A 26,844-nucleotide genomic window follows, 5' to 3' on the forward strand; every position below is an offset into this window, starting at 1 on the left:
TTTGGTTCAGTATACGTCTGGTACTGAGTCCTCTGTCAGGTAGTGTGAACCAGGTTCAGTTGTTTGAACATTAGCTGTGTTGTTTCCCTAAAGTCTGACAGAGAGAGGCTCCCTCTGGGGGAGGATGAGCAGTATTGTGTTGTCTTTGCTCCAAAGGTTTTTGTACAGAGTGTTGGTGTTTCCTGTCACTGTGGGCCTCAGAGCACAGTAGTACACAGCAGAGTCTGTCACTGCAGCAGAGGAGATCTGCAGAGGAACTGATGTCTTGTTGATTGAAGCATCAAATCTGTCTTTCTGGAACTCTGGAGCATTATCTCCACCTCCTGAGAATCTCTTCAGCATGTACTTTGGGTAACCATTGACTTCTTGTTTGTACCAGAACAGAGAGGGAGTTCCGGTAGAGCTCTTAAATGTGCAGTCAAGTGTAAGTGTGTCTCCTTCAGCAGCGCTCACATCTCCTGCTGGCTGGGTCACTGTGTCTTGTCCTTTACACTCTGGGGAAGAAGAGACCATGCAGAGGAAGAGATGAATCAATAAAGATGATGGATTAAAGGAGAACAATCAGTAGCTTTAAACAGTTACCAGAAACATGTTGTAGTTTCTATCTTACCAAAGGAGAGAGCAGCAAGAATAATCCACAGCCAATGTTCCATCTCTACAACAAGGTTTAAATCAGCAGCAGGAAGTAGCTGATGCTCAGCATTCAGGGTGAGGATTGTTCTCTTCACAGCAGCACTTATTATTGACTGAATGGTTGAACACAGTGCAGAAGTCGTGCACCGCCTACTTGATGATGTGGCCCTCTAGTGGAGGTGAACAGCTCAGTACACCAGTGTGGAGAAAAGGCTTCCAGCAGCTTGTCAGTGTGTCAGCTGGTGTTTTTGTACAGAGTGTTGGTGTTTCCTGTCACTGTGGGCCTCACAGCACAGTAGTACACAGCAGAGTCTGTCACTGCAGCAGAGGAGATCTGCAGATCGATGTTCCTTCCTTCAGACAGTTTAGAAGAGAACCTTTTGTCTGATTTCAGAGAGTCTGCTAGTCTTGTAGAAGTTGTAGAGATGTAGAGAATAGACTCTGGTGGTTCTCCTGGATATTGTCGATACCAGTAGAAATATTCACTAACTGTTATAGTTTTGGAGTATCTGTAGGACAGAGTAACAGTGCTGCCTTCTGACCTGAACTCTTCTGTCTGTAATGGAGAGAGATCTTCACCGCTGACGCCTGAAGAGAGGAGTAATTCAACAGACTCAGTTAATAGATCACCTTTTATCAACATTAGAAGTTAGTGTCTTCCTGCAGAATGTTACGTACCTCTTAGAATGGAGACTAACAGAAGGGAATGTAAACAATAGTCTAATGACAGCATGATGATGAAGGTGATGATGATGATGGTCTGTGTTGATCTCTGGTGATGATGATGATGGTCTGTGTTGATCTCTGGTGATGATGATGGTCTGTGTTGATCTCTGGTGATGATGATGATGGTCTGTGTTGATCTCTGGTGATGATGATGGTCTGTGTTGATCTCTGGTGATGATGATGATGGTCTGTGTTGATCTCTGGTGATGATGATGGTCTGTGTTGATCTCTGGTGATTATGATGATGGTCTGTGTTGATCTCTGGTGATGATGATGATGGTCTGTGTTGATCTCTGGTGATGATGATGATGGTCTGTGTTGATCTCTGGTGATGATGATGATGGTCTGTGTTGATCTCTGGTGAATATGGAAGTTCCTCTCTCTTCTGTAGTTCAGGAACATCTTAGCTCCTCCCTGAATCTCTCTGTCTCCTCTCAGATCTGTACTTCTCTTCTCTCCGTTACTCTTCCTCCTCGTCAGGTGTTGCTTGGGTGCCACAACCATGAGCTCTGTGTTCTTGCTGTTAGTCAATAATCTGAAGAAAAGTCAGAAATTCGAAAAAAATTCAGAAATTCAAAAAAGTTGAAATTTGGATAAAAAATCTGAGATTTCAAAAGAAAATGAAAAGCTAAAATATTGGGAGGCAAGAAACAGAGTGCCTGGAGAAAGTGTGAAAGCGGCAGTCTCCTCGATGTCAGTGAGAATAACAAAGACCCTCAGTGAAGCTCCAGCCCATGTTCCTCACTAAACTGTACAGCTTATTAAAGGATCAGTTCAAAGCAGCTGATGTCTCTCAGTGTTACTGCATGATGTCATTGCTTTGCCATGAATTTAGTGATGGATGTAAACATTTGAAATGTGGCTTTAAGAGTTTCTCAGTTAAAGGTTTTCATAAATCAGACACTGATGGAGCAGCTGGACCTCTTCATAGAGGCTGTTTCCCTGCAGGGGGGACTTGGCTGACTTTCTTTCAAAGGGGGTACATTATTGAAGAAAGCTTGAGAACCACTGGCCTATAGGGTCCTTCATTCTGAAATCACTCATTAATTCACACAGATATAAACAGCTATGAACATAAGCTAGGCTATATCTGCTTTTGCTCCCCTCACTGGTCCCTGAGCACAGCAGAAAGGCCGTGGTACAATCTGATCAGAGCCCCCTGTGGTCGGGGACACCTCCCCCTTACTGCAGAACGTCTCATTATACGGGGCTTTACCCGCTTCATGTCTGACCAATTGTTGAACAGCATTTCCGTGCACTGGCTGTTGTTTACAGTTTATAGTCTGTTTGAGGTTTGCTGTGTGAACGCAAACCCAACCTTCTGAAAAATGAAACCGCGTCACAAACTGGTGTCTGATGTGCACCAGAGAAGAGGACTGTTAGGTGTGAATGCAGTCTAAGAGTCTGCACTGTTTATGATGTACTGTCTATCAGAGAGAGGCTCCCTCTGGGGGAGGATGAGCAGTATTGTGTTGTCTTTGCTCCAAAGGTTTTTGTACAGAGTGTTGGTGTTTCCTGTCACTGTGGGCCTCAGAGCACAGTAGTACACAGCAGAGTCTGACAGCTGAAGCTTCTGGATCTGCAGAGGAACTGATGTCTTGTTGATTGAAGCATCAAATCGGTCTTTCTGGAACTCTGGAGCATTATCTCCACTTCTTGAGAATCTCCTCAGCATGTACTTTGGGTAACCATTGACTTCTTGTTTGTACCAGAACAGAGAGGGAGATGTGCTCTTAAATGTGCAGTCAAGTGTAAGTGTGTCTCCTTCAGCAGCGCTCACTTCTCCTGCTGGCTGGGTCACTGTGTCTTGTCCTTTACACTCTGGGGAAGAAGAGACCATGCAGAGGAAGAGATGAATCAATAAAGATGATGGATTAAAGGAGAACAATCAGTAGCTTTAAACAGTTACCAGAAACATGTTGTAGTTTCTATCTTACCAAAGGAGAGAGCAGCAAGAATAATCCACAGCCAATGTTCCATCTCTACAACAAGGTTTAAATCAGCAGCAGGAAGTAGCTGATGCTCAGCATTCAGGGTGAGGATTGTTCTCTTCACAGCAGCACTTATTATTGACTGAATGGTTGAACACAGTGCAGAAGTCGTGCACCGCCTACTTGATGATGTGGCCCTCTAGTGGAGGTGAACAGCTCAGTACACCAGTGTGGAGAAAAGGCTTCCAGCAGCTTGTCAGTGTGTCAGCTGGTGTTTTTGTACAGAGTGTTGGTGTTTCCTGTCACTGTGGGCCTCAGAGCACAGTAGTACACAGCAGAGTCTGTCACTGCAGCAGAGGAGATCTGCAGATCGATGTTCCTTCCTTCAGACAGTTTAGAAGAGAACCTTTTGTCTGATTTCAGAGAGTCTGCTAGTCTTGTAGAAGTTGTAGAGATGTAGAGAATAGACTCTGGTGGTTCTCCTGGATATTGTCGATACCAGTAGAAATATTCACTAACTGTTATAGTTTTGGAGTATCTGTAGGACAGAGTAACAGTGCTGCCTTCTGACCTGAACTCTTCTGTCTGTAATGGAGAGAGATCTTCACCGCTGACGCCTGAAGAGAGGAGTAATTCAACAGACTCAGTTAATAGATCACCTTTTATCAACATTAGAAGTTAGTGTCTTCCTGCAGAATGTTACGTACCTCTTAGAATGGAGACTAACAGAAGGGAATGTAAACAATAGTCTAATGACAGCATGATGATGAAGGTGATGATGATGATGGTCTGTGTTGATCTCTGGTGATGATGATGATGGTCTGTGTTGATCTCTGGTGATGATGATGATGGTCTGTGTTGATCTCTGGTGATGATGATGGTCTGTGTTGATCTCTGGTGATGATGATGGTCTGTGTTGATCTCTGGTGATGATGATGGTCTGTGTTGATCTCTGGTGATGATGATGGTCTGTGTTGATCTCTGGTGATGATGATGGTCTGTGTTGATCTCTGGTGATGATGATGATGGTCTGTGTTGATCTCTGGTGATGATGATGGTCTGTGTTGATCTCTGGTGATGATGATGGTCTGTGTTGATCTCTGGTGATGATGATGGTCTGTGTTGATCTCTGGTGAATATGGAAGTTCCTCTCTCTTCTGTAGTTCAGGGACATCTTAGCTCCTCCCTGAATCTCTCTGTCTCCTCTCAGATCTGTACTTCTCTTCTCTCACTTCCTCCTGGTGATCAGACTGCTAGCAGCATGTTGTACCAGCTGCAGGTGTTTCATTGTTTTCTGAATATTCCTTCATCACTCCACATTATAAAGGTCCTGAACACCACAACAACACAAGCTGCTGTTCCAATTGAAGCTACGATCACATTGTGCTTGGAGATAAACTGAATCCAGTTACAAAGTGAGAGGACCTAGGATTGAACCCTGTGGAACACCACATGAAACCACAGACAGATTGTGAAGAGTGACGCAGCAAAGAGTCTTCTTCAGCTGATGGCTTGATGGCCTCATGTAGCAAGGATGAGTAAAAGCACACACAACATTTGTTGTGTTATTCCAAAATACAATTAGAGGTTATGTAGGACACATTTCCATAATTGATATCACTTGATAAGTTTCGACTAGATCAACAGCATGAGATTGTGTGGTGTGTACTATTTATTGAAGTGGAGTGTGTAACTCCTGCAGGTCGGGTTTGCAGCAGTGTGGTGTGGCTGATTGAAGCATAGTCTGTAGACCTTATTGGGAGTGTGTGACACTGTGGCTTGGTTCCTTATTTCTCCTTTTAGCATTTAAAGTACCAGTTTATGTAAGGAATAGTTTGTTTGAAAATGTTCATTTATTTCTGCATCACCTTGAAATGAAGAAGAATATTTTATTTTTCAATCGCATCTGGACATAGCTTTTAGTCTCAACAATCGCATATTCCTTTATCAGCCCAGGAGTGAATCCCAGAGGAAAGAATCAAACTAATGGATATCGTGGTCACAACCACGTGTGTGTCGTCTGCATAGCTGTGGTAACTGATTTCATTGTTATCCATTATCTGAGCCAGTGGTAGCATGTAGATGTTAAAGACAAGAGGCCCCAGGATGGAGCCTTGAGGAACCCCACAGGTCAGATGAGTTAACTCACTTGTGGAGTTACCTGTAGAAACAGAGTTCCCCTCTCCTTTATGGAGGATTCAGACCAATGAAAGTCCCCCACAGTTCTCCAGTGGGTCTAGTAATGTGTTGTGGTCCACAGAGTCAAATGCAGCGCTGAGATCTGATAACACTGACACTGAGATTCTGCCACGGTCTGTGTTTCAGTGGATGTCATTAAAGCCCTGAACAAGAGCAGTCTCAGTGCTGTGGTGACTGGAACACATCCAAACAGTTATTAAGTGCCAATGAAGACTTTTAACTGTTGGAAACAACTTTTCAATTCTTTTACTCGGCCTTTAAATGTTCATTAGTGAAGCGCCTGGGTTGTTCTTTAAGAGTGGTTTGATGACTGCAGGTTTCAGAGCCTGTGGGAATAAATCTGAGAGAGGAGAAGTGTTTAAGGTGGAGTTCCATCAGGACTCTGGAACATGGTGGAATACACTGATTGAAGATGATCGGGATAAATGTGTGAGATGAAGTCAAGCAACGTGGTGTTGAAGCATCACATAAAGGAGGCCTCTCTGCAGGAGGTTCAGTTGTTTGAACATTAGCTGTGTTGTTTCCCTAAAGTCTGACAGAGAGAGGCTCCCTCTGGGGGAGGATGAGCAGTATTGTGTTGTCTTTGCTCCAAAGGTTTTTGTACAGAGTGTTGGTGTTTCCTGTCACTGTGGGCTTCAGAGCACAGTAGTACACAGCAGAGTCTGTCACTGCAGCAGAGGAGATCTGCAGAGGAACTGATGTCTTGTTGATTGAAGCATCAAATCTGTCTTTCTGGAACTCTGGAGCATTATCTTCATTCCTGAGAATCTCTTCAGCATGTACTTTGGGTAACCATTGACTTCTTGTTTGTACCAGAACAGATAGGGAGTTCGGTCACTGGTCTTAAATGTGCAGTCAAGTGTAAGTGTGTCTCCTTCAGCAGCGCTCACTCCTCCTGCTGGCTGGGTCACTGTGTCTTGTCCTTTACACTCTGGGGAAGAAGAGACCATGCAGAGGAAGAGATGAATCAATAAAGATGATGGATTAAAGGAGAACAATCAGTAGCTTTAAACAGTTACCAGAAACATGTTGTAGTTTCTATCTTACCAAAGGAGAGAGCAGCAAGAATAATCCACAGCCAATGTTCCATCTCTACAACAAGGTTTAAATCAGCAGCAGGAAGTAGCTGATGCTCAGCATTCAGGGTGAGGATTGTTCTCTTCACAGCAGCACTTATTATTGACTGAATGGTTGAACACAGTGCAGAAGTCGTGCACCGCCTACTTGATGATGTGGCCCTCTAGTGGAGGTGAACAGCTCAGTACACCAGTGTGGAGAAAAGGCTTCCAGCAGCTTGTCAGTGTGTCAGCTGGTGTTTTTGTACAGAGTGTTGGTGTTTCCTGTCACTGTGGGCCTCACAGCACAGTAGTACACAGCAGAGTCTGTCACTGCAGCAGAGGAGATCTGCAGATCCATTTGGGTTTTACCCTCACTCACTTGAACAGACAGTCCAGAAACTGGATTCAACATAATACCTCCTGATTCCAGATGGGAGATGATCAAGATTGGTGGTTTTCCTGGATATTGTCGATACCAGTAGAAATAATCACTGTTGGAGTATCTGCAGGACAGAGTAACAGGGCTGCCTTCTGGACTGAACACTTCTTCATCAAGTGAAGTCAGAACCTCACACTTGATACCTGAATGAAAGAAATGAACCCGTCATTTAATGCTTTAAGAGACTGAACACATTCATCTTCAGATGGTAATGGAAGTAGAATTAAAGCAGAAGGTAAACTACCTTTTAGAACAAGAAGAATCTGCAGATAAAACACAAACACATCCACTGACAGCATGATGATGAAGGTGATGATGATGATGGTCTGTGTTGATCTCTGGTGATGATGATGATGGTCTGTGTTGATCTCTGGTGATGATGATGATGGTCTGTGTTGATCTCTGGTGAATATGGAAGTTCCTCTCTCTTCTGTAGTTCAGGAACATCTTAGCTCCTCCCTGAATCTCTCTGTCTCCTCTCAGATCTGTACTTCTCTTCTTTCAGTTACTCTTCCTCCTGGTTATCAGACTGCTAGCAGCATGTTGTACCTGGCTGCTGCAGGTTATCAATGTCATAGTTTGGTGATTCCTTTATCAATAAATGTCATTATAAAACGTTTGAAACAGGAGTAATTAACCAAAGAAATCCAGCTGCCGTGTTTCCTGGATTATATCAGACTCCTCTTTTTGATATTGTCTGCAAAACAAAGACAATTCTTCACATAAAGCAGCATGTAGATATAACATGAGAGGATCTATGATTGAACCCTGCGGTATTTGAAATCATAGACCAGCAGAGAAACTTATTCTATAAGATAAGTTTGTGCAGCACACCAGTTCATGGAGATTCTGCATTGAAATGTCATCAATAGCGAGTTAAATATGACCTAAATCCATCAGTCTGTTGAGACTGGTGCAATGAAGTTGAGCAGTATTGTGTTGTCTTTGCTCCAAAGGTTTTTGTACAGAGTGCTGGTGTTTCCTGTCACTGTGGGCTGCAGACATGTTACAACACAAGCTTCCCGTCTCAGAGAGCTTTGGTGGTTGCCTTAGATTTAGTCAGAAGGCTCAGAGAGTTTGAACAACATGCTGACCGTTCTTGATCCAACTAAATGTGCCATTAAAGCGGACCCTCCCAGGGAGAAATGATTGTTTCTAATTATTCTGACAACATTATGAGTTCTACATTTGCCCATTCTGAACCTTTCTATTGAGGTTCCTAAAGATCGAGGCAGCACTTCTCCCGTAATTGAGCTGACGACAAACCGAGCAGGAAACAAACCTCCGTGCAGAGGGAGCTATATGGTTTATTTTTGAAAGGCTGTCTCTAAGGCCTGTGATTGGACGGTTGCTTGTTGGTTTTTTGGCATGGATAAAGTTCACCTCTCCATTTAAGCTTACATTAACTTTGTGTTCCTGCCGCCCTCTGTTGGACACTCACACTCACATGTAAACCAATCACAAAGCACTTTGTGTTTTGTGTTAACTGTGCCCTTTATTTTCAGTGTTTAAACAGAAAGGAAATTCAGGTTTTGTTTCATTTAGATTTTTCAAATCTGTCATGTTGATCCAACTCACCTGTCAGTAACAATATAAAGTATGAGCTTTTGTAATAAATGCACTGTATTTTGCCAGCTATGTTTTCAGAGGGTGTTCAATATTTAGAGGGCTGTATTTTGCATATTGTTTTATGTATTCTATTCATTATTTCTTATAACCTGTTTTATTTTTATTCTGTATAATATAAAAGATGCTTTTCAAATGAAGTGTATTATTGTCGTTTTTATTGTATTATTATGAATATTTACTGGCTTTTATTTTATTATGTCATGTATTCCATGTAGTTTTCCTTAAATCATATGTTTAATATTTTACTGTTGAATTTGTAGTCTGTTTAATATAAAAGGTTACTTTCCACATGAAGTCTATTATTGTTGTATTGATTTGTGTTGTATTATTATTGGTGTTAGCACCGTGGTTAGCACAGACAGGGCGTGGGTCCTTTAACGCTGGAGAACAATGCAGATGATTGGTCAGCAGAATCACATGGCTGCTATTCCTCCAATCAGTGGCCTTGATGTTGAAACGTGAGTGTGCTGGCTGAAGAACCTCCAGCCTGTATCACTGACAGTAGACCACAGTATCTGTGATTAAACTCAGCAGAGGTTAACCCGGGAAGGAACGCTCTCATCTGCCGGGACGAACACCGGGACTTCCGAGGTGAGCTCCGTTAGCATTAGCATTGCTCCAGACGGAGGGGCGGCTCACACACTGCTCGGATCCGAAGAAGAGAGCCTTTTACCGGGCTGCTGCAGCGGCATCACCGCTCTGTGAGGGTCCAAGGCTTCCCTGTTCAAGGTGTTTCCAGTGCTGGAGACATGCCTGAAAACCCTTAAAATGAGAAGGGGGGCACATGAGGACTCATGTTGGGGTGTGACCAGAAGGGAAAATGTAATTGAGTTCTGGTTGGATTTCAGAATTCCGACATTTATTTAGATTATCGTAAAATGTTTTAGTTTCCAGAAATTGATTTGTTGACTTGTTAAATTTACTTCCCTGAAAAATAATTTCTCTGAAATAACAAGATAAATATATTTATTTATATAAATGTTTTCATCTCAGGATCTTGGCTTTCATCTCAAAATTCTTTACTTTATTTTTTACTTTTACTATGTTTTGTATTTGTTGGGGGGGGGGGGGGGGGGGGGGTAAATTGGGGGGGAAACTATTTTTTTTGGTGGATCTTTTTCTTCAGAATTCCATTTATTTTAAACTGTTCTGCCTCTTCCTCAAACTCAGCAAATGTCATTCTTATTATAGACCATTTCAGAATGTTTGTGAGCAATAGGCGCCAAGATACTTCCGGGTGGCAGAACGCCAGCGGCTTCCCACTGACCTGAAGAGATCCAGCCGGCTCCTGCTGTGTGAAACGAGGACGAAAACGTGTTGTGTTCAGGGTTGCACCGCCAGATAAAGCAAAAGGTGTAGGGATTTCTCGATTTCCTTCAGAAACAAACTAAATGTATCCAGCGGGGCCTGGAGTGTTAATCAGGTAGTTATGAAGGTCAAGATCCTGTAGCCTACAGGGGGCAATGTATCAGCATCAGCAGCATACCAGCCATCATCTATATTGTATGGATCTGGCAAAGACAGAATCTGATCTTCAAACGAGAGCTTCAGTTTACTAATGTACCTGTCGGAATCAGATGTGTCCAACTGAAGAACATATGCAGAAAGATTAGACAAATTTCATGTGAAAACTTTCTGTCTCTCCCTCAGTCTGCCTCTGAAAGCTCCTACCTTCTTCCAGTCTCTCCCTCAGTCTGCCTCTGAAAGCTCCTGCCTTCTTTCAGTCTCTCCCTCAGTCTGCCTCTGAAAGCTCCTGCCTTCTTTCAGTCTCTCCCTCAGTCTGCCTCTGAAAGCTCCTGCCTTCTTTCTGTCTCTCCCTCAGTCTGCCTCTGAAAGCTCCTGCCTTCTTTCTGTCTCTCCCTCAGTCTGCCTCTGAAAGCTCCTACCTTCTTTCTGTCTCTCCCTCAGTCTGCCTCTGAAAGCTCCTGCCTTCTTTCAGTCTCTCCCTCAGTCTGCCTCTGAAAGCTCCTACCTTCTTTCAGTCTCTCCCTCAGTCTGCCTCTGAAAGCTCCTGCCTTCTTTCTGTCTCTCCCTCAGTCTGCCTCTGAAAGCTCCTGCCTTCTTTCAGTCTCTCCCTCAGTCTGCCTCTGAAAGCTCCTACCTTCTTTCAGTCTCTCCCTCAGTCTGCCTCTGAAAGCTCCTACCTTCTTTCAGTCTCTCCCTCAGTCTGCCTCTGAAAGCTCCTGCCTTCTTTCAGTCTCTCCCTCAGTCTGCCTCTGAAAGCTCCTACCTTCTTTCTGTCTCTCCCTCAGTCTGCCTCTGAAAGCTCCTACCTTCTTTCAGTCTCTCCCTCAGTCTGCCTCTGAAAGCTCCTACCTTCTTTCAGTCTCTCCCTCAGTCTGCCTCTGAAAGCTCCTACCTTCTTTCAGTCTCTCCCTCAGTCTGCCTCTGAAAGCTCCTACCTTCTTTCAGTCTCTCCCTCAGTCTGCCTCTGAAAGCTCCTGCCTTCTTTCAGTCTCTCCCTCAGTCTGCCTCTGAAAGCTCCTACCTTCTTTCTGTCTCTCCCTCAGTCTGCCTCTGAAAGCTCCTACCTTCTTTCAGTCTCTCCCTCAGTCTGCCTCTGAAAGCTCCTACCTTCTTTCTGTCTCTCCCTCAGTCTGCCTCTGAAAGCTCCTACCTTCTTTCAGTCTCTCCCTCAGTCTGCCTCTGAAAGCTCCTACCTTCTTTCTGTCTCTCCCTCAGTCTGCCTCTGAAAGCTCCTGCCTTCTTTCAGTCTCTCCCTCAGTCTGCCTCTGAAAGCTCCTGCCTTCTTTCTGTCTCTCCCTCAGTCTGCCTCTGAAAGCTCCTACCTTCTTTCTGTCTCTCCCTCAGTCTGCCTCTGAAAGCTCCTGCCTTCTTTCAGTCTCTCCCTCAGTCTGCCTCTGAAAGCTCCTGCCTTCTTTCAGTCTCTCCCTCAGTCTGCCTCTGAAAGCTCCTGCCTTCTTTCAGTCTCTCCCTCAGTCTGCCTCTGAAAGCTCCTGCTTTCTTTCTGTCTCTCCCTCAGTCTGCCTCTGAAAGCTCCTGCCTTCTTTCTGTCTCTCCCTCAGTCTGCCTCTGAAAGCTCCTGCCTTCTTTCAGTCTCTCCCTCAGTCTGCCTCTGAAAGCTCCTGCCTTCTTTCTGTCTCTCCCTCAGTCTGCCTCTGAAAGCTCCTACCTTCTTTCTGTCCCTCCCTCAGTCTGCCTCTGAAAGCTCCTGCCTTCTTTCTGTCCCTCCCTCAGTCTGCCTCTGAAAGCTCCTACCTTCTTTCTGTCTCTCCCTCAGTCTGCCTCTGAAAGCTCCTGCCTTCTTTCTGTCTCTCCCTCAGTCTGCCTCTGAAAGCTCCTACCTTCTTTCAGTCTCTCCCTCAGTCTGCCTCTGAAAGCTCCTACCTTCTTTCTGTCTCTCCCTCAGTCTGCCTCTGAAAGCTCCTGCCTTCTTTCAGTCTCTCCCTCAGTCTGCCTCTGAAAGCTCCTACCTTCTTTCAGTCTCTCCCTCAGTCTGCCTCTGAAAGCTCCTACCTTCTTTCAGTCTCTCCCTCAGTCTGCCTCTGAAAGCTCCTGCCTTCTTTCAGTCTCTCCCTCAGTCTGCCTCTGAAAGCTCCTACCTTCTTTCAGTCTCTCCCTCAGTCTGCCTCTGAAAGCTCCTGCCTTCTTTCTGTCTCTCCCTCAGTCTGCCTCTGAAAGCTCCTGCCTTCTTTCTGTCTCTCCCTCAGTCTGCCTCTGAAAGCTCCTACCTTCTTTCTGTCTCTCCCTCAGTCTGCCTCTGAAAGCTCCTGCCTTCTTTCAGTCTCTCCCTCAGTCTGCCTCTGAAAGCTCCTACCTTCTTTCTGTCTCTCCCTCAGTCTGCCTCTGAAAGCTCCTGCCTTCTTTCTGTCTCTCCCTCAGTCTGCCTCTGAAAGCTCCTGCCTTCTTTCTGTCTCTCCCTCAGTCTGCCTCTGAAAGCTCCTGCCTTCTTTCTGTCTCTCCCTCAGTCTGCCTCTGAAAGCTCCTGCCTTCTTTCAGTCTCTCCCTCAGTCTGCCTCTGAAAGCTCCTGCCTTCTTTCAGTCTCTCCCTCAGTCTGCCTCTGAAAGCTCCTGCCTTCTTTCTGTCCCTCCCTCAGTCTGCCTCTGAAAGCTCCTACCTTCTTTCTGTCTCTCCCTCAGTCTGCCTCTGAAAGCTCCTGCCTTCTTTCAGTCTCTCCCTCAGTCTGCCTCTGAAAGCTCCTACCTTCTTTCAGTCTCTCCCTCAGTCTGCCTCTGAAAGCTCCTACCTTCTTTCAGTCTCTCCCTCAGTCTGCCTCTGAAAGCTCCTACCTTCTTTCAGTCTCTCCCTCAGTCTGCCTCTGAAAGCTCCTGCCTTCTTTCTGTCTCTCCCTCAGTCTGCCTCTGAAAGCTCCTGCCTTCTTTCTGTCCCTCCCTCAGTCTGCCTCTGAAAGCTCCTACCTTCTTTCTGTCTCTCCCTCAGTCTGCCTCTGAAAGCTCCTGCCTTCTTTCTGTCCCTCCCTCAGTCTGCCTCTGAAAGCTCCTACCTTCTTTCTGTCTCTCCCTCAGTCTGCCTCTGAAAGCTCCTACCTTCTTTCTGTCTCTCCCTCAGTCTGCCTCTGAAAGCTCCTACCTTCTTTCTGTCTCTCCCTCAGTCTGCCTCTGAAAGCTCCTGCCTTCTTTCAGTCTCTCCCTCAGTCTGCCTCTGAAAGCTCCTACCTTCTTTCTGTCTCTCCCTCAGTCTGCCTCTGAAAGCTCCTGCCTTCTTTCTGTCCCTCCCTCAGTCTGCCTCTGAAAGCTCCTACCTTCTTTCTGTCTCTCCCTCAGTCTGCCTCTGAAAGCTCCTACCTTCTTTCTGTCTCTCCCTCAGTCTGCCTCTGAAAGCTCCTGCCTTCTTTCTGTCCCTCCCTCAGTCTGCCTCTGAAAGCTCCTGCCTTCTTTCTGTCTCTCCCTCAGTCTGCCTCTGAAAGCTCCTGCCTTCTTTCTGTCTCTCCCTCAGTCTGCCTCTGAAAGCTCCTACCTTCTTTCTGTCTCTCCATCAGTCTGCCTCTGAAAGCTCCTGCCTTCTTTCTGTCTCTCCCTCAGTCTGCCTCTGAAAGCTCCTACCTTCTTTCAGTCTCTCCTTCAGTCTGCCTCTGAAAGCTCCTGCCTTCTTTCAGTCTCTCCCTCAGTCTGCCTCTGAAAGCTCCTACCTTCTTTCAGTCTCTCCCTCAGTCTGCCTCTGAAAGCTCCTGCCTTCTTTCTGTCTCTCCCTCAGTCTGCCTCTGAAAGCTCCTACCTTCTTTCTGTCTCTCCATCAGTCTGCCTCTGAAAGCTCCTGCCTTCTTTCTGTCTCTCCCTCAGTCTGCCTCTGAAAGCTCCTGCCTTCATTCTGTCTCTCCATCAGTCTGCCTCTGAAAGCTCCTACCTTCTTTCAGTCTCTCCTTCAGTCTGCCTCTGAAAGCTCCTGCCTTCTTTCAGTCTCTCCCTCAGTCTGCCTCTGAAAGCTCCTGCCTTCTTTCTGTCTCTCCCTCAGTCTGAAATCTCAGAATTCTCAGGATTCTAAGATTAAAGGCCGTTTTATTTTTTCCTTTAGGTCACATCCCAAACTTTTTTTTATCCTCTTTCCCCAAACTCAGCATGTGTCAGATTCTTATCATCAATACTAATGTAAATGTTGGCCTTGTGGAAAATGACTGTGGATTAAAACCGGACGGTCAAGGAGTGGAGAAACAATCAAGTCCAAGTTATTAAATATGCCAATAAAAAAGTATGTTCCTATAATATAAATCCTGAAATGAATGAATTAAGCAACAAATGCAAACATTACAAATAAACTCCCTGAAGTTAAGAACACTTCTTTGCTGACGATAAATACAATGATGAGGGTCTGTGGTGGTCTGGTGAGTTCTGGTTCTGAAGGCCTCCTGATTCTTCAGCGCTGTTAAACAAACACTCTTGAGCTTGTCTGCTGCCCCTCCCCAGGCGCTGGTGCATGGGGGAGTGAGCGTCCACCATGACCGCGGAGCCCGACCCCCTGCTGGTGGTGAACCAGCTGAGGGACCTGGCCGCAGACCCCATGAATCGCCGGGCCATCGTGCAGGACCAGGGCTGCCTGCCGGGACTCATCCTGTTCCTGGACAACCCCAACCCCCAGGTGGTCTACTCCGCCCTGCTGGTGAGCTGCTGGTGGGCGGAGCAGGGTGCGGCTCAGGCTGTTCTATTGGTCGAAATGTTTGGGAAAGTTTTCCAATCAGCTGAGTCCCTGAAACTGAGCCCCCCTGTGGTCGTTTCCCCAGGCTGTCCGGTACCTGGCAGAATGCCGATCCAACCAAGAGAGGCTGCAGGGCGAGCTGGGGATGATGCTGAGTCTGCAGAGCGTCGTGCAGAAGTGAGGGGGGGGGTCTTCACAGCCGATTTCCTGTAAGTAGGCATTGTACTGAAAACGCTTCCCGTGGTCCCGCAGGTCCACGACCCCCGGAGAAACCCGGCTGCTGGCAGCGGAGATCTACGAGCTGCTGGCGGCCGCCGGCAGCGCCTCGGAGCCCGACGGCCCGATCAGCGGCCGGCGCCGGGCGCAGTTCTTCCTGGGGTCCAGCAACAAGAGGGCCAAGACCATCACCCTGCACATCGAGGGGATGGACGACTGGGTGGGCTCCATGCTTCAGACGGGGGGGGGGGGGGGCAGCAGCTGGTAGGACGCGCTGATGGGTTCTGAATCCTTTGTGCTGCAGAGCCGGAGGAACCAGTGTGAGGAGGCCCTGCTGAGGGTCAGAGGAGTCATCAGCTTCACCTTCCAGATGAGCCTGAGGAGGTGCATCGTACGCATCCGCTCAGACCTGAGGGCCGAGGTGAGGGTGCTCCTGCTCATCCTGCTCCTTCTCCTGTTCTTCCTGTTCTCCTCTCCTCCTCCTGCTTCTCCCCTCCTCCTTCCCCTACCCCCTCCCCTCCTCCTCCTGCTCCTCCTTCCCCTACCCCTCCTCCTCCTCTCCTCCTCCTCCTCCTGCTCCTCCTTCCCCTCCTGCTCCCCCTCCTCCTGCTCCTCCTTCCCCTCCCCCTTCCCCTCCTACTCCTCTCCTCCTCCCCCTCCTTTTCCTCTCCTCCTCCTCCTCCTCCCCCTGCTCCTCCTCCTGAATGATGGGATGTGTTTCAGGCTCTGGCGGCAGCGATCGGCTCCACCCAGGTGATGCGGGCTCAGCAGGTGGTGAGGGGGGAGGAGGGGGAGGAGGTGAGTGCTTCAGTTGTTATGTGATGCTGCGTTCACTGTCCTCCGGTAAAGTGGGGTATCAGAGCGCTCTGGTTTAATGCCTCGTCTGGTGTGGACGCTGTGGTGTTTCTAAAGGAGAAGGAGAGCTTCATAGATCCCAACCTGGGGATGTTTGTGTTGCAGCATGGGGAGAGAGGCAGTCACACTGAAGAGACAAACCATCAACAATAACACCGGCAGAAATAAAGGAGCATTTCAAATATCAACAGCACATTGTACGTTAAGGCTGAGGAATGGAATATGAAAGTCAAATGCACCGAGAGTAAAACCACCCCGACCAATCAGCAAGCGTACACACACTACAGAAGCAGATAACAACAACAATAACAATAATAATAACAATAATAACAATAATAATAATAATAATAACAACAACAATAATAATAATAACAACAACAACAATAATAATAATAACAACAAATCATAACAATGTTTCCAGGTTCTGGTCCCGCTGGCGGAGGAGGGTTCAGCAGCAGAGCAGAACGTGGAGCTGCCTGACTATCTGTCCGAGGATGAGAGTCCATCTGTGGACCCCGACCAGGCGGTGACCCGGGTGGGATCGGACCGGGACGGGAACAGCTGGCTGGGCGCCGCCACCAACTTCATGTCCCGCTCGTTCTACTGGTGATGCTCCGCCTCCTCTCAGAACCACAGCGCTGCCAGACGCCACGGCGGGTCAGAACCGGGGTTGCTGACGGCGTGGAGCCGGGACCACGGGTCCGTCTGACGAGACGTCTGAAGGGACAGGAAGAACCCTCCCCCTCCGACTGCTTCTTACTTACTTACGCGTGTGTGTGTGTGTGTGTGTGTGTGTGTGTGTGTGTGTGTGTGTGTGTGTGTGTGTGTCTGTGTCTTGTCTGTGTCTTGTCAGTGAGGGTTTCAGGTTAATGACACACGGAGCGGACGTGTCTCTGTTAGCTTTGAGCCGGAGGGCACGCTGTGGTCAGCTCTCCCAGGAACAGCTGAGGGCTTCAGTCGCTCTGTCCTCACAGAACTCCAACAAATACATTTAGACCAGCTTCAGTCCCGCTCAGAAACACTACATATTCAGAATAAGAACCCTTTAAAGTCCGTCTGTCTCTCGGCCCACATGGAAGCTATAATTTAATCTGCGTTTTAATGAATGGTTTAGTAATAAATCACATTTACTCCTCAGTGTAAGCTCCTGTTCCTGCATGAACCAAGTCATTCAGAGGTGTCGGATTATAGTTTTGTTATTATTATTACTATGTAATGCTTATTCATTATTATTTATATATTTACCATTTTATATATATTTCTTATTTTTCTTATTTATTTCTTATTTATATCCTGATTATTATTTTGTATTTCTTATTATTTTGTATTTACTTATTATTGATTTTTTTTGTGGTTTCTACTGAAATCCTGACGTATCTGTTCTGCTGTTTCTGTGATGATGAATAAAAATCTGTCCTGAACGTTTACAGCTTCTACTTTAAATACTAAAAGTTTTATGTTAGAAGAGGAGATCTAAAAATGTATAAATGGCTGAATGAAGCAGAAACATAAACAGCTCAAATATCTACAGTAGGAAAGACTTCACAGAGAATACACATTACCAAATGTTCTGGATACACATTACCAAATGTTCTGGATACACATTACCAAATGTTCTGGATACACATTACCAAATGTTCTGGATACCAAATGTTCTGGATACACATTACCAAATGTTCTGGATACACATTACCAAATGTTCTGGATACACATTACCAAATGTTCTGGATACACATTACCAAATGTTCTGGATACACATTACCAAATGTTCTGGATACACATTACCAAACATTGTATGATTCTCTTACATTTCTATCTGCAGCCTTTCCTGTAACACTGCGATACAGCACTTTAAGAGCAGGAAAACAAATATCTTTCAAATAAATAGAATCAGAAAACATAAGTAATGTCATTAATGTAAATGTTATTATTTTAACTTGTAGTTTATGTTTCAGTCGCCATACAGCAAGATGTTTATTGAATAAATGATGCTCTCATTTAAAATGAAAAGAATAATATTTATTAATATTGTAACAATTATTATATTATTTTTTGTATATTATTATAATATAATTATTAGCATAATATTAATATTATATCATTATTATTTGTATATTATTATATCATTATTTTATCATTATTATTTTATTATTATTTTATTATTATTATTTTATTATTATTTTATTATTATTTTTTTATTATTTTATTATTATTATTTTATAATTATTTTATAATTATTATTATTTTATAATTATTTTATTATTATTTTATTATTATTTTTTATTATTATTTTATCATTATTTTATTAATATTATATTATCATTATTATTTTATTATTATTATTTTATCATTATTTTATTAATATTATATTATTATTATTATTTTATTATTATTATTTTATCATTATTATTTTATCATTATTATTTTATCATTATTTTATTATTATTTTATTATTATTATTTTATCATTATTTTACTATTATTTTATTATTATTATTTTATTATTATTATTTTATCATTATTATTTTATCATTATTTTATTATTATTTTATTATTATTATTATTATTTTATCATTATTTTATTATTATTTTATTATTATTATTATTTTATCATTATTATTTTATCATTATTATTTTATTATTATTTTATTATTATTATTATTATTTTATCATTATTTTATCATTATTATTTATCATTATTATTATTATTTTATCATTATTATTATATTATCATTATTATATCATTATTATTTTATCATTATTTTATTATTATTTTATCATTATTTTATTATTATTTTATTATTATTAATTTTTCGAAAGCACATGATCAGGAAGCTTAAAGAAAATGTTTAAAATAAAATGAAAAAGATCATATGAATAAAATGTCAATTAATCTTTAGTAATTAGTTTATTTTAAAACTACTGAATCCGATCCTCCGAGTCTGCGCACAACGATGGGACCGGAATCTTCAACGCGTCTCCTTCAAAATAAAAGCCCCCAATATGTATTTGTTATTTATTACAAATATTTGGATCTATCTTACTTTGAATTAACGTTTGATATCTATGAATTATTTGAACATTGACCATCTTTAAAAAAACAAAATACATTTACCTCCACTGTTTCACATTTATCTATTGCAGCAGGGCTTTTAGTTTGAAAGTCCGGATGCAGCGTGTACGCGTTGTATACGTGTGTGTGTGTGTATGTGTGCGTGTGCGCGCGCGCGTGTGAGTGTGTGTATGTGTGTGTGTTTGTGTGTGTGTGTGTGTGTGTGCGTGCGTGAGTGTGTCGGGATGATGTCTCCTGTGCTGCTGCTGCTGCTGCTGCTGCTCGGCCTGCTCTGCATCCTGTGTCTACGCAGGAAGAGGTCAGAAATTCAAATACTCGTAGTAATACCCACCTGATGACACAACATTACTTTAGTATGTGTTCGTGTACTTGTACTCACTTTACGAGACGCTCATACTCTCCTGCAGGAGGTACTTTTCCGGTAGCACAGTCAGGACTTCTGCAATACTTCAACATGTTTACGTGTACTTTTACTCACTTTAAAAGACGCTCATACTTTACTGTACGAAGTGAGTACTACTGCGATACTTCCATGTGTATAAAAGTACAAATACTCACCTGAAAACACGACAAATCTTCCCCGCAGGAGGGTACGGGAGAGGATTGGGGTTACATCATTACGTCAGTACCCGCAGTACTTTATACACACAAATACTCACAGAAAACACACTTTACTGCTGTGTTCAGTGAATATAAGTACTTGTGTTCAGTGAATATAAGTACTTGTGTTCAGTGAATATAAGTACTTGTGTTCAGTGAATATAAGTACTTGTGTTCAGTGAATATAAGTACTTGTGTTCAGTGAATATAAGTACTTGTGTTCAGTGAATATAAGTACTTGTGTTCAGTGAATATAAGTACTTGTGTTCAGTGAATATAAGTACTTGTGTTCAGTGAATATAAGTACTCGTGTTCAGTGAATATAAGTACTTGTGTTAAAGTGAATATTAGTACTTGTGTTCAGTGAATATAAGTACTTGTGTTCAGTGAATATAAGTACTTGTGTTCAGTGAATATAAGTACTTGTGTTCAGTGAATATAAGTACTTGTGTTCAGTGAATATAAGTACTTGTGTTCAGTGAATATAAGTACTTGTGTTCAGTGAATATAAGTACTTGTGTTCAGTGAATATAAGTACTTGTGTTCAGTGAATATAAGTACTTGTGTTCAGTGAATATAAGTACTTGTGTTAAGTGAATATAAGTACTTGTGTTCAGTGAATATAAGTACTTGTGTTCAGTGAATATAAGTACTTGTGTTCAGTGAATATTAGTACTTGTGTTCAGTGAATATAAGTACTTGTGTTCAGTGAATATAAGTACTTGTGTTCAGTGAATATAAGTACTTGTGTTCAGTGAATATAAGTACTTGTGTTCAGTGAATATAAGTACTTGTGTTCAGTGAATATAAGTACTTGTGTTCAGTGAATATAAGTACTTGTGTTCAGTGAATATAAGTACTTGTGTTCAGTGAATATAAGTACTTGTGTTCAGTGAATATAAGTACTTGTGTTCAGTGAATATTAGTACTTGTGTTCAGTGAATATAAGTACTTGTGTTCAGTGAATATAAGTACTTGTGTTAAGTGAATATAAGTACTTGTGTTCAGTGAATATAAGTACTTGTGTTCAGTGAATATTAGTACTTGTGTTCAGTGAATATAAGTACTTGTGTTCAGTGAATATAAGTACTTGTGTTCAGTGAATATAAGTACTTGTGTTCAGTGAATATAAGTACTTGTGTTCAGTGAATATAAGTACTTGTGTTCAGTGAATATAAGTACTTGTGTTCAGTGAATATAAGTACTTGTGTTCAGTGAATATAAGTACTTGTGTTCAGTGAATATTAGTACTTGTGTTCAGTGAATATAAGTACTTGTGTTCAGTGAATATAAGTACTTGTGTTCAGTGAATATTAGTACTTGTGTTCAGTGAATATAAGTACTTGTGTTCAGTGAATATAAGTACTTGTGTTCAGTGAATATAAGTACTTGTGTTCAGTGAATATTAGTACTCGTGTTCAGTGAATATAAGTACTTGTGTTCAGTGAATATTAGTACTTGTGTTCAGTGAATATAAGTACTTGTGTTCAGTGAATATTAGTACTTGTGTTCAGTGAATATTAGTACTTGTGTTCAGTGAATATTAGTACTCGTGTTCAGTGAATATAACTACTTGTGTTCAGTGAATATAAGTACTTGTGTTCAGTGAATATTAGTACTTGTGTTCAGTGAATATAAGTACTTGTGTTAAAGTGAATATTAGTACTTGTGTTCAGTGAATATAAGTACTTGTGTTCAGTGAATATAAGTACTTGTGTTCAGTGAATATAAGTACTTGTGTTCAGTGAATATAAGTACTTGTGTTCAGTGAATATTAGTACTTGTGTTCAGTGAATATTAGTACTTGTGTTCAGTGAATATTAGTACTTGTGTTAAAGTGAATATTAGTACTTGTGTTCAGTGAATATAAGTACTTGTGTTCAGTGAATATTAGTACTTGTGTTCAGTGAATATTAGTACTTGTGTTCAGTGAATATAAGTACTTGTGTTCAGTGAATATAAGTACTTGTGTTGTGTATTATTAAAACACACTTATACGTCATATTATACTTTATACTCCGTTCAAAGTACTGCATGACAGATATCACCTCCAGCCAAAGTACTGGATACGTAGTACCATGCAGTTGCAGTGTGTGACTCACTGATCTCCTGTGAGTGTCCAGCAGTGGCTCAGTAAGTAGGGGCTTGGACTGGGAACCGTAGGGTCACCGGTTCAAGTCCCCGAACAGACATGAAAGTGGACTGCTACTGCCTAACCCTAACCCATGAGCAAGGTACCGGACACCTCCAATCCCCCCTCCCCATTGCAATACATTCAGTCCCGCTCAGAAACACTACATATTCAGAATAAGAACCCTTCAAATACATTTTGTGAGTGTGTGTGTGTGTGTGTTAGATGATTTAAAGGTGTGTGTGTGTGTGAGTGTGTGTGTGTTAGATGATTTAAAGGTGTGTGTGTGTGTGTGTGTGTGTGTGTGTGTGTTAGATGATTTAAAGGTGTGTGTGTGTGTGTGTGTGTGTGTTAGATGATTTAAAGGTGTGTGTGTGTGTTTCAGGAGGCAGGGAGAGCCCCCTCTGGTCTCCGGATGGATCCCGTTCCTGGGGAAAGCTCTGGAGTTCGGGAGGGACGCTCAGGCCTTCCTGCAGGATCTCAGGAGGAGACACGGAGACGTCTTCACCGTCCACCTGGCAGGTTCGTCCCCCCGCCACACATCACACACACCACACACATCACACATCACACACATCACACACCACACACATCACACACACCACCACACACACCACACACATCACACACCACACACACCACCACACACACCACACACCACCACACACATCACACACCACACACACCACCACACACACCACACACCACCACACACATCACACACACCACCACACACACACATCACACACCACACACATCACACACACCACACACATCACACACCACACACACCACACACATCACACACCACAGACATCACACACCACACACATCACACACACCACCACACACACCACACACATCACACACCACACACACCACCACACACACCACACACCACCACACACATCACACACCACACACACCACCACACACACCACACACCACCACACACATCACACACACCACCACACACACACATCACACACCACACACATCACACACACCACCACACACATCACACACCACACACACCACCCACATCACACACCACACACATCACACACACCACCACACACATCACACACCACACACATCACACACACCACCACACACCATCACACACCACACACCACCACACACATCACACACCACACACATCACACACCACACACATCACACACACCACCACACACATCACACACCATCACACACCACACACATCACACACCACACACACCACCTCACACACCACACACACCACCACATACCACCGCACACATCACACGCATCACACACATCACACACATCAAACTCATCACACACATCACACACACCACACACACCACACACATCACACACAGCCCGTACAAGGACCACAAAGTCATCTAAATACTTGTGCCCCCCCCCTGTAGGTAAGTACATGACTTTCATCATGGACCCCCTGCTGTACCCCAGTGTTGTGAAGCAGGGCCGGCAGCTGGACTTCCACGAGTTCTCCGACACCGTGGCCCCCAGCACCTTCGGCTACCCCCCCGTGAGGCAGGGGTTCCCGGGACTGAGCGAGCAGATTGCGCGCTCCTACCAGCTGCTGCAGGGCGAGCACCTGGGCCCGCTGACAGAGAGCATGATGGGTAACCTGATGCTGGTGCTGAGGCAGGACCACCTGGGCGCGGGGGGGGGCTGGAGGAGCGGCAGCATGTACGAATTCTGCAACGCCGTTATGTTCGAGGCCACCTTCCTCACCATCTACGGCCGGCCGGCGAGCGGGCGGCGCCACCAGGGCATGGCCGCCATGAGGGAGGACTTCCAGCGCTTCGACCGCATGTTCCCGCTGCTCATCGCCCAGGTGCCCATCGGCCTGCTGGGAAAAACCCGGGCGGTCCGGAGCAAGCTGATCGGGCACCTTCTGCCGGACAGGATGTCGCACTGGGTGGTTAAATCGGAGTTGATCAGGACGCGCTCGCAGGTGCTGGAGCAGTACGCCACGCTGAGGGACACCGATAAAGGAGGTCTGTTGCTCTGATGATCCCCAGAGAGTTCACCGCCTTTCCCCTGTCAGCACTGACCCTCAGGAGGGCTGCAGCCATTACCAGTAGAGAGGATGAACAGGCTCCCCTCTACTGGGGTCAACTGTTTTTCAAATATACAATCTGTCCAATCCAGTGATCCCGAGTCCCCTAAAACTGTATAATCGACACAATATGTATCAGAACCAGTCCACAGAGAGTACAGATGGGGCCCCTTTCTGGTTAAATCTGCCATTTCTGATCCTTAAAATGTCAGAAATGGACTCAAGATCCTCAATAACCCGAAACCTCTCCTTTAGTGTCCAAATCCTCAGAGCCATTTTCTGACTATTGTCTGCATATCTTAATTAACTCAATTCATGCTAACTGTGCTAAGGGTCTATGTGCTGGAGACCCCTACTCTACATTTCTATCATGAAACTTTGGGGTCTCCACATGTCCGGGACCCTGGAGACAGACTCCTGTATGAGTGACCTTTGGTTTGATCCGCAGCCCATCACTTTACCATCCTGTGGGCGTCGGTGGGGAACACGGTGCCCGCCTCCTTCTGGGTGCTGTACTTTCTGCTGAGTAACCCGGCGGCACTGGCGGCGGTTCGGGGGGAGATCCAGGACGTCCTGAGGCAGTCGGGGGGGCAGTTCAGGCCGGAGGAGGACCTGACGCTGAGCCGAGAGCAGCTGGACAACATGATCCTCCTGGGTATGGATCACTCTCTCAATAATAAGATAGACATGCGTCAGTAAATTCCCCGCTGGGGGAGGGGTCTGTGTCTGATGTTGGTTATGAATATTACAGAGAGCTCCATCAGCGAGGGGCTGCGCCTGTCCTCCGCCTCCACCAACATCCGGGTGGCCCAGGAGGACTTCAGTCTGCGGCTGGGCGGGGAGCGCTCGGCGGTGGTGAGGAAGGGAGACGTGATCGCCCTTTACCCCCAGAGCATGCACATGGACCCCGAGATCTACGAGGACCCCCAGGTACCCCCCCCATCATGACCCTTCTGTTGTTTCTCAAACCCAGTTCAGATTTAACCACGCACAGTTCCACATTAACGTAGCTCTGCTGACCGCGTCATGGATCTGAAAAGCACGGCATCATACAGACGCCAATCCTCCTCCTCCTCCTCCTCCTCCTCCTCCTCCTCCTCCTCCTCCTCCTCCTTTTTCCTCTTCTTAAATCAATCAATCAAAGTTTATTTAAAGCCCAATTTTACAGACGTTACATTTGTCTCAGTGGACTTTACCGTTTCTTCTTCTTTTGTTCCAGTCGTTCCGCTATGACCGCTTCATCCAGGACGGGCGAGTGAAGACGGACTTCTATAAGAGCGGGCAGAAACTGAAGTACTTCCTGATGCCGTTCGGCTCCGGAGCCTCCATGTGTCCCGGCCGCTACTTCGCCGTCAACGAGATCAAGCAGTTCCTGAGTCTGCTGCTGCTGTACCTAGACCTGCAGCTAGAGCCGGGGCAGAGCCAGGTCTCTCTGGACTACAGCCGGGCCGGGCTGGGCATCCTGCTGCCTGCCAGCGATGTACGCTTACGCTACCGGCCGAGCACCGGCCAGCAGAGCGAGGGCGAGTAGAGGCATCCGGTTTCCATGGTGTTGGGACCCCTACTATACATTTCTATCATAAAGCTTTGAGGTCTCAACATGTCAGGGTTCCCTCTGTGGCTCTATGAGGATGTGGATCAGGACTGCACTGAGATTCTTCACGATTGGACTGAGTCTGCTGGGAGGGGGGCTACTAACAGAGTGAAATCACCGCCTGCTGACCAATCAGAGCTCACTCTCTACTGACCAATCAGAGCTCCCTCTCTACTGACCAATCAGAGCTCCCTCTCTACTGACCATTCACAGCTCACCACCTACTGACCAATCAGAGCTGTCTCTCTACTGACCAATCAGAGCTCCCTCTCGTTTACTCTTCCTGATGTATGACGCTGTGCTGTCGGGTTTCTTCTCCAGGTTTGTGATTGGTCAAACTTTGCTAACCCCGCCCCTCACATGTTCTGCTACTGCTAATACGCTTGGCGCTTTACCCCAGCCTGCATTTCAAAAGGCTGGACAGCAGACCCAGGATCAGATCCCTGAGCTCCATCCTGCTCACTATCAATGAAAGTCTTCATATGGAGCATTTAAACAACCTTCACTAAACCCGTTGAGCAGTCTGAATGAAACAGAATGAGCATGCTTTCCGGTCCTGGGGGGGGGGACATATGCTGTCTGTTGACATGAATGTGATTATTCATAGCTTTCAGTTCCTCACACCAGCTCACATTTAGAGCATGTTGGAGGCTGCGGTACGTTCTCTGCATACCAACATTAATAACTCATTTCTCCTGGACCAAATCCCTGATCCGGGTGTGCGTGAGGCTCTTCCCACAGGAATCCCAGTCAGTGTGAAGAATATTTTTGTATGCATAACCTGTTAGACCTACACATGTGTCGTCCCCCCACATCTCGGTCTCACTGGGAAACTGCCTTTGAGGAGCGTTCAGACAAAAGTTCCCTGTAAAATATCGGAGAGTTTGCTCACGTGTTGCGCAATATTGGAGTCATTGTAATCGCTGCTTGTAGTTCAGTCTGTAATCAATCAGCATATTCAGTAGAGTCGCAGGACATGGAAATACAAGTGTAAAGCCTGACCTATCAAATAATATTCAGGAGCTTTTATTGCACCTTTTAATCAAAATACAAAAAATAAATATTAAAGATTGTATAAAGATTTTGAACACTTCATTTGACTTTACGAGCTGTAGATGCTGTGGTTTGTGTGATATGGTTTACATGCTAACACAAAGGATGTTGTTCTCTGTGAATTGTTCAATATAACCTACAGATTATGAGAGCCATGGAATTGTGTGGATAAGAAAATCAATAAGTATTGGCAATAATCAGAGTATTTAGCATGAGACCGGATTAAAATACTATTACGATTAAAAATATTTCTACATTTAATATATTTTAAGTATGACATTTGAATCTCTAATTAGTTCAATGAATGATCCTTTCTATGGTTTTTAACATTGTGGGAAGCATGAAGCAGATTGCATCACAAACGCATCTTCAGCACAAGCTTTAAATGAAAGAAGCTACACAACATACACTGATTATAACTTGCTTCAATTCAGTAACTATTCATATTGAAATATCAATAACAATATCATCTTACTGTCACTTTTTGGATTTGGCTATTTAAAGCGCTCGACTGCCTGCAGT

At 44.4% G+C, this 26,844-nt stretch overlaps 3 protein-coding genes and 2 gene segments (V, D, J or C); 2 read left to right on the forward strand and 3 right to left on the reverse strand.

Annotated features, from left to right (window-relative positions):
* Positions 1-648: 648 nt before the first annotated feature.
* LOC134865789 (Ig kappa chain V region 2717-like) lies at positions 649-1,701 on the reverse strand. The segment is given in 2 exon segments: positions 649-1,221; positions 1,312-1,701. Coding segments are annotated over 2 exon segments (408 nt in total).
* Positions 1,702-3,339: 1,638 nt separating this feature from the next.
* LOC134865788 (Ig kappa chain V region 2717-like) lies at positions 3,340-4,453 on the reverse strand. The segment is given in 2 exon segments: positions 3,340-3,907; positions 3,998-4,453. Coding segments are annotated over 2 exon segments (408 nt in total).
* Positions 4,453-7,649, reverse strand: LOC134866553 (uncharacterized). The gene is given in 5 exon segments (XM_063886769.1): positions 4,453-6,247; positions 6,250-6,420; positions 6,537-6,729; positions 6,798-7,129; positions 7,231-7,649. Coding segments are annotated over 5 exon segments (984 nt in total). The 5' UTR covers positions 7,286-7,649; the 3' UTR covers positions 4,453-6,014.
* LOC134865787 (armadillo repeat-containing protein 1-like) lies at positions 6,273-17,223 on the forward strand. 3 transcript variants are annotated; one of them, XM_063885510.1, is made up of 8 exons: positions 6,273-9,206; positions 9,807-10,038; positions 14,499-14,691; positions 14,813-14,904; positions 14,980-15,163; positions 15,248-15,364; positions 15,667-15,741; positions 16,220-17,223. In XM_063885510.1, the coding sequence occupies exons 3-8, from the start codon at positions 14,530-14,532 to the stop codon at positions 16,406-16,408; spliced, it is 819 nt and encodes a 272-aa protein (XP_063741580.1). In that variant the 5' UTR covers positions 6,273-9,206; positions 9,807-10,038; positions 14,499-14,529; the 3' UTR covers positions 16,409-17,223. The 3 variants fall into 3 exon arrangements, with proteins under 3 accessions (XP_063741580.1, XP_063741579.1, XP_063741582.1); XM_063885509.1 differs by lacking the exon at positions 9,807-10,038 and having other exon boundaries at positions 6,278-9,206; XM_063885512.1 differs by lacking the exons at positions 9,807-10,038; positions 15,667-15,741 and having other exon boundaries at positions 6,278-9,206.
* A 1,823-nt stretch (positions 17,224-19,046) lies between these two features.
* Positions 19,047-26,350, forward strand: LOC134866561 (cytochrome P450 7B1). Of its 2 annotated transcripts, none has more exons than XM_063886776.1 (6): positions 19,047-19,168; positions 21,987-22,123; positions 23,017-23,613; positions 24,124-24,330; positions 24,427-24,605; positions 24,895-26,350. In XM_063886776.1, exons 1-6 carry the CDS (start codon positions 19,095-19,097, stop codon positions 25,204-25,206), a joined length of 1,506 nt encoding a protein of 501 aa, XP_063742846.1. In that variant the 5' UTR covers positions 19,047-19,094; the 3' UTR covers positions 25,207-26,350. The 2 variants fall into 2 exon arrangements, with proteins under 2 accessions (XP_063742846.1, XP_063742847.1); XM_063886777.1 differs by lacking the exon at positions 19,047-19,168 and adding an exon at positions 21,397-21,704.
* Positions 26,351-26,844: the final 494 nt, after the last annotated feature.

Source organism: Eleginops maclovinus, chromosome 6 (genome assembly GCF_036324505.1).
Source record: "Eleginops maclovinus isolate JMC-PN-2008 ecotype Puerto Natales chromosome 6, JC_Emac_rtc_rv5, whole genome shotgun sequence".
Taxonomy (NCBI): Eukaryota; Metazoa; Chordata; class Actinopteri; order Perciformes; family Eleginopidae; genus Eleginops; species Eleginops maclovinus.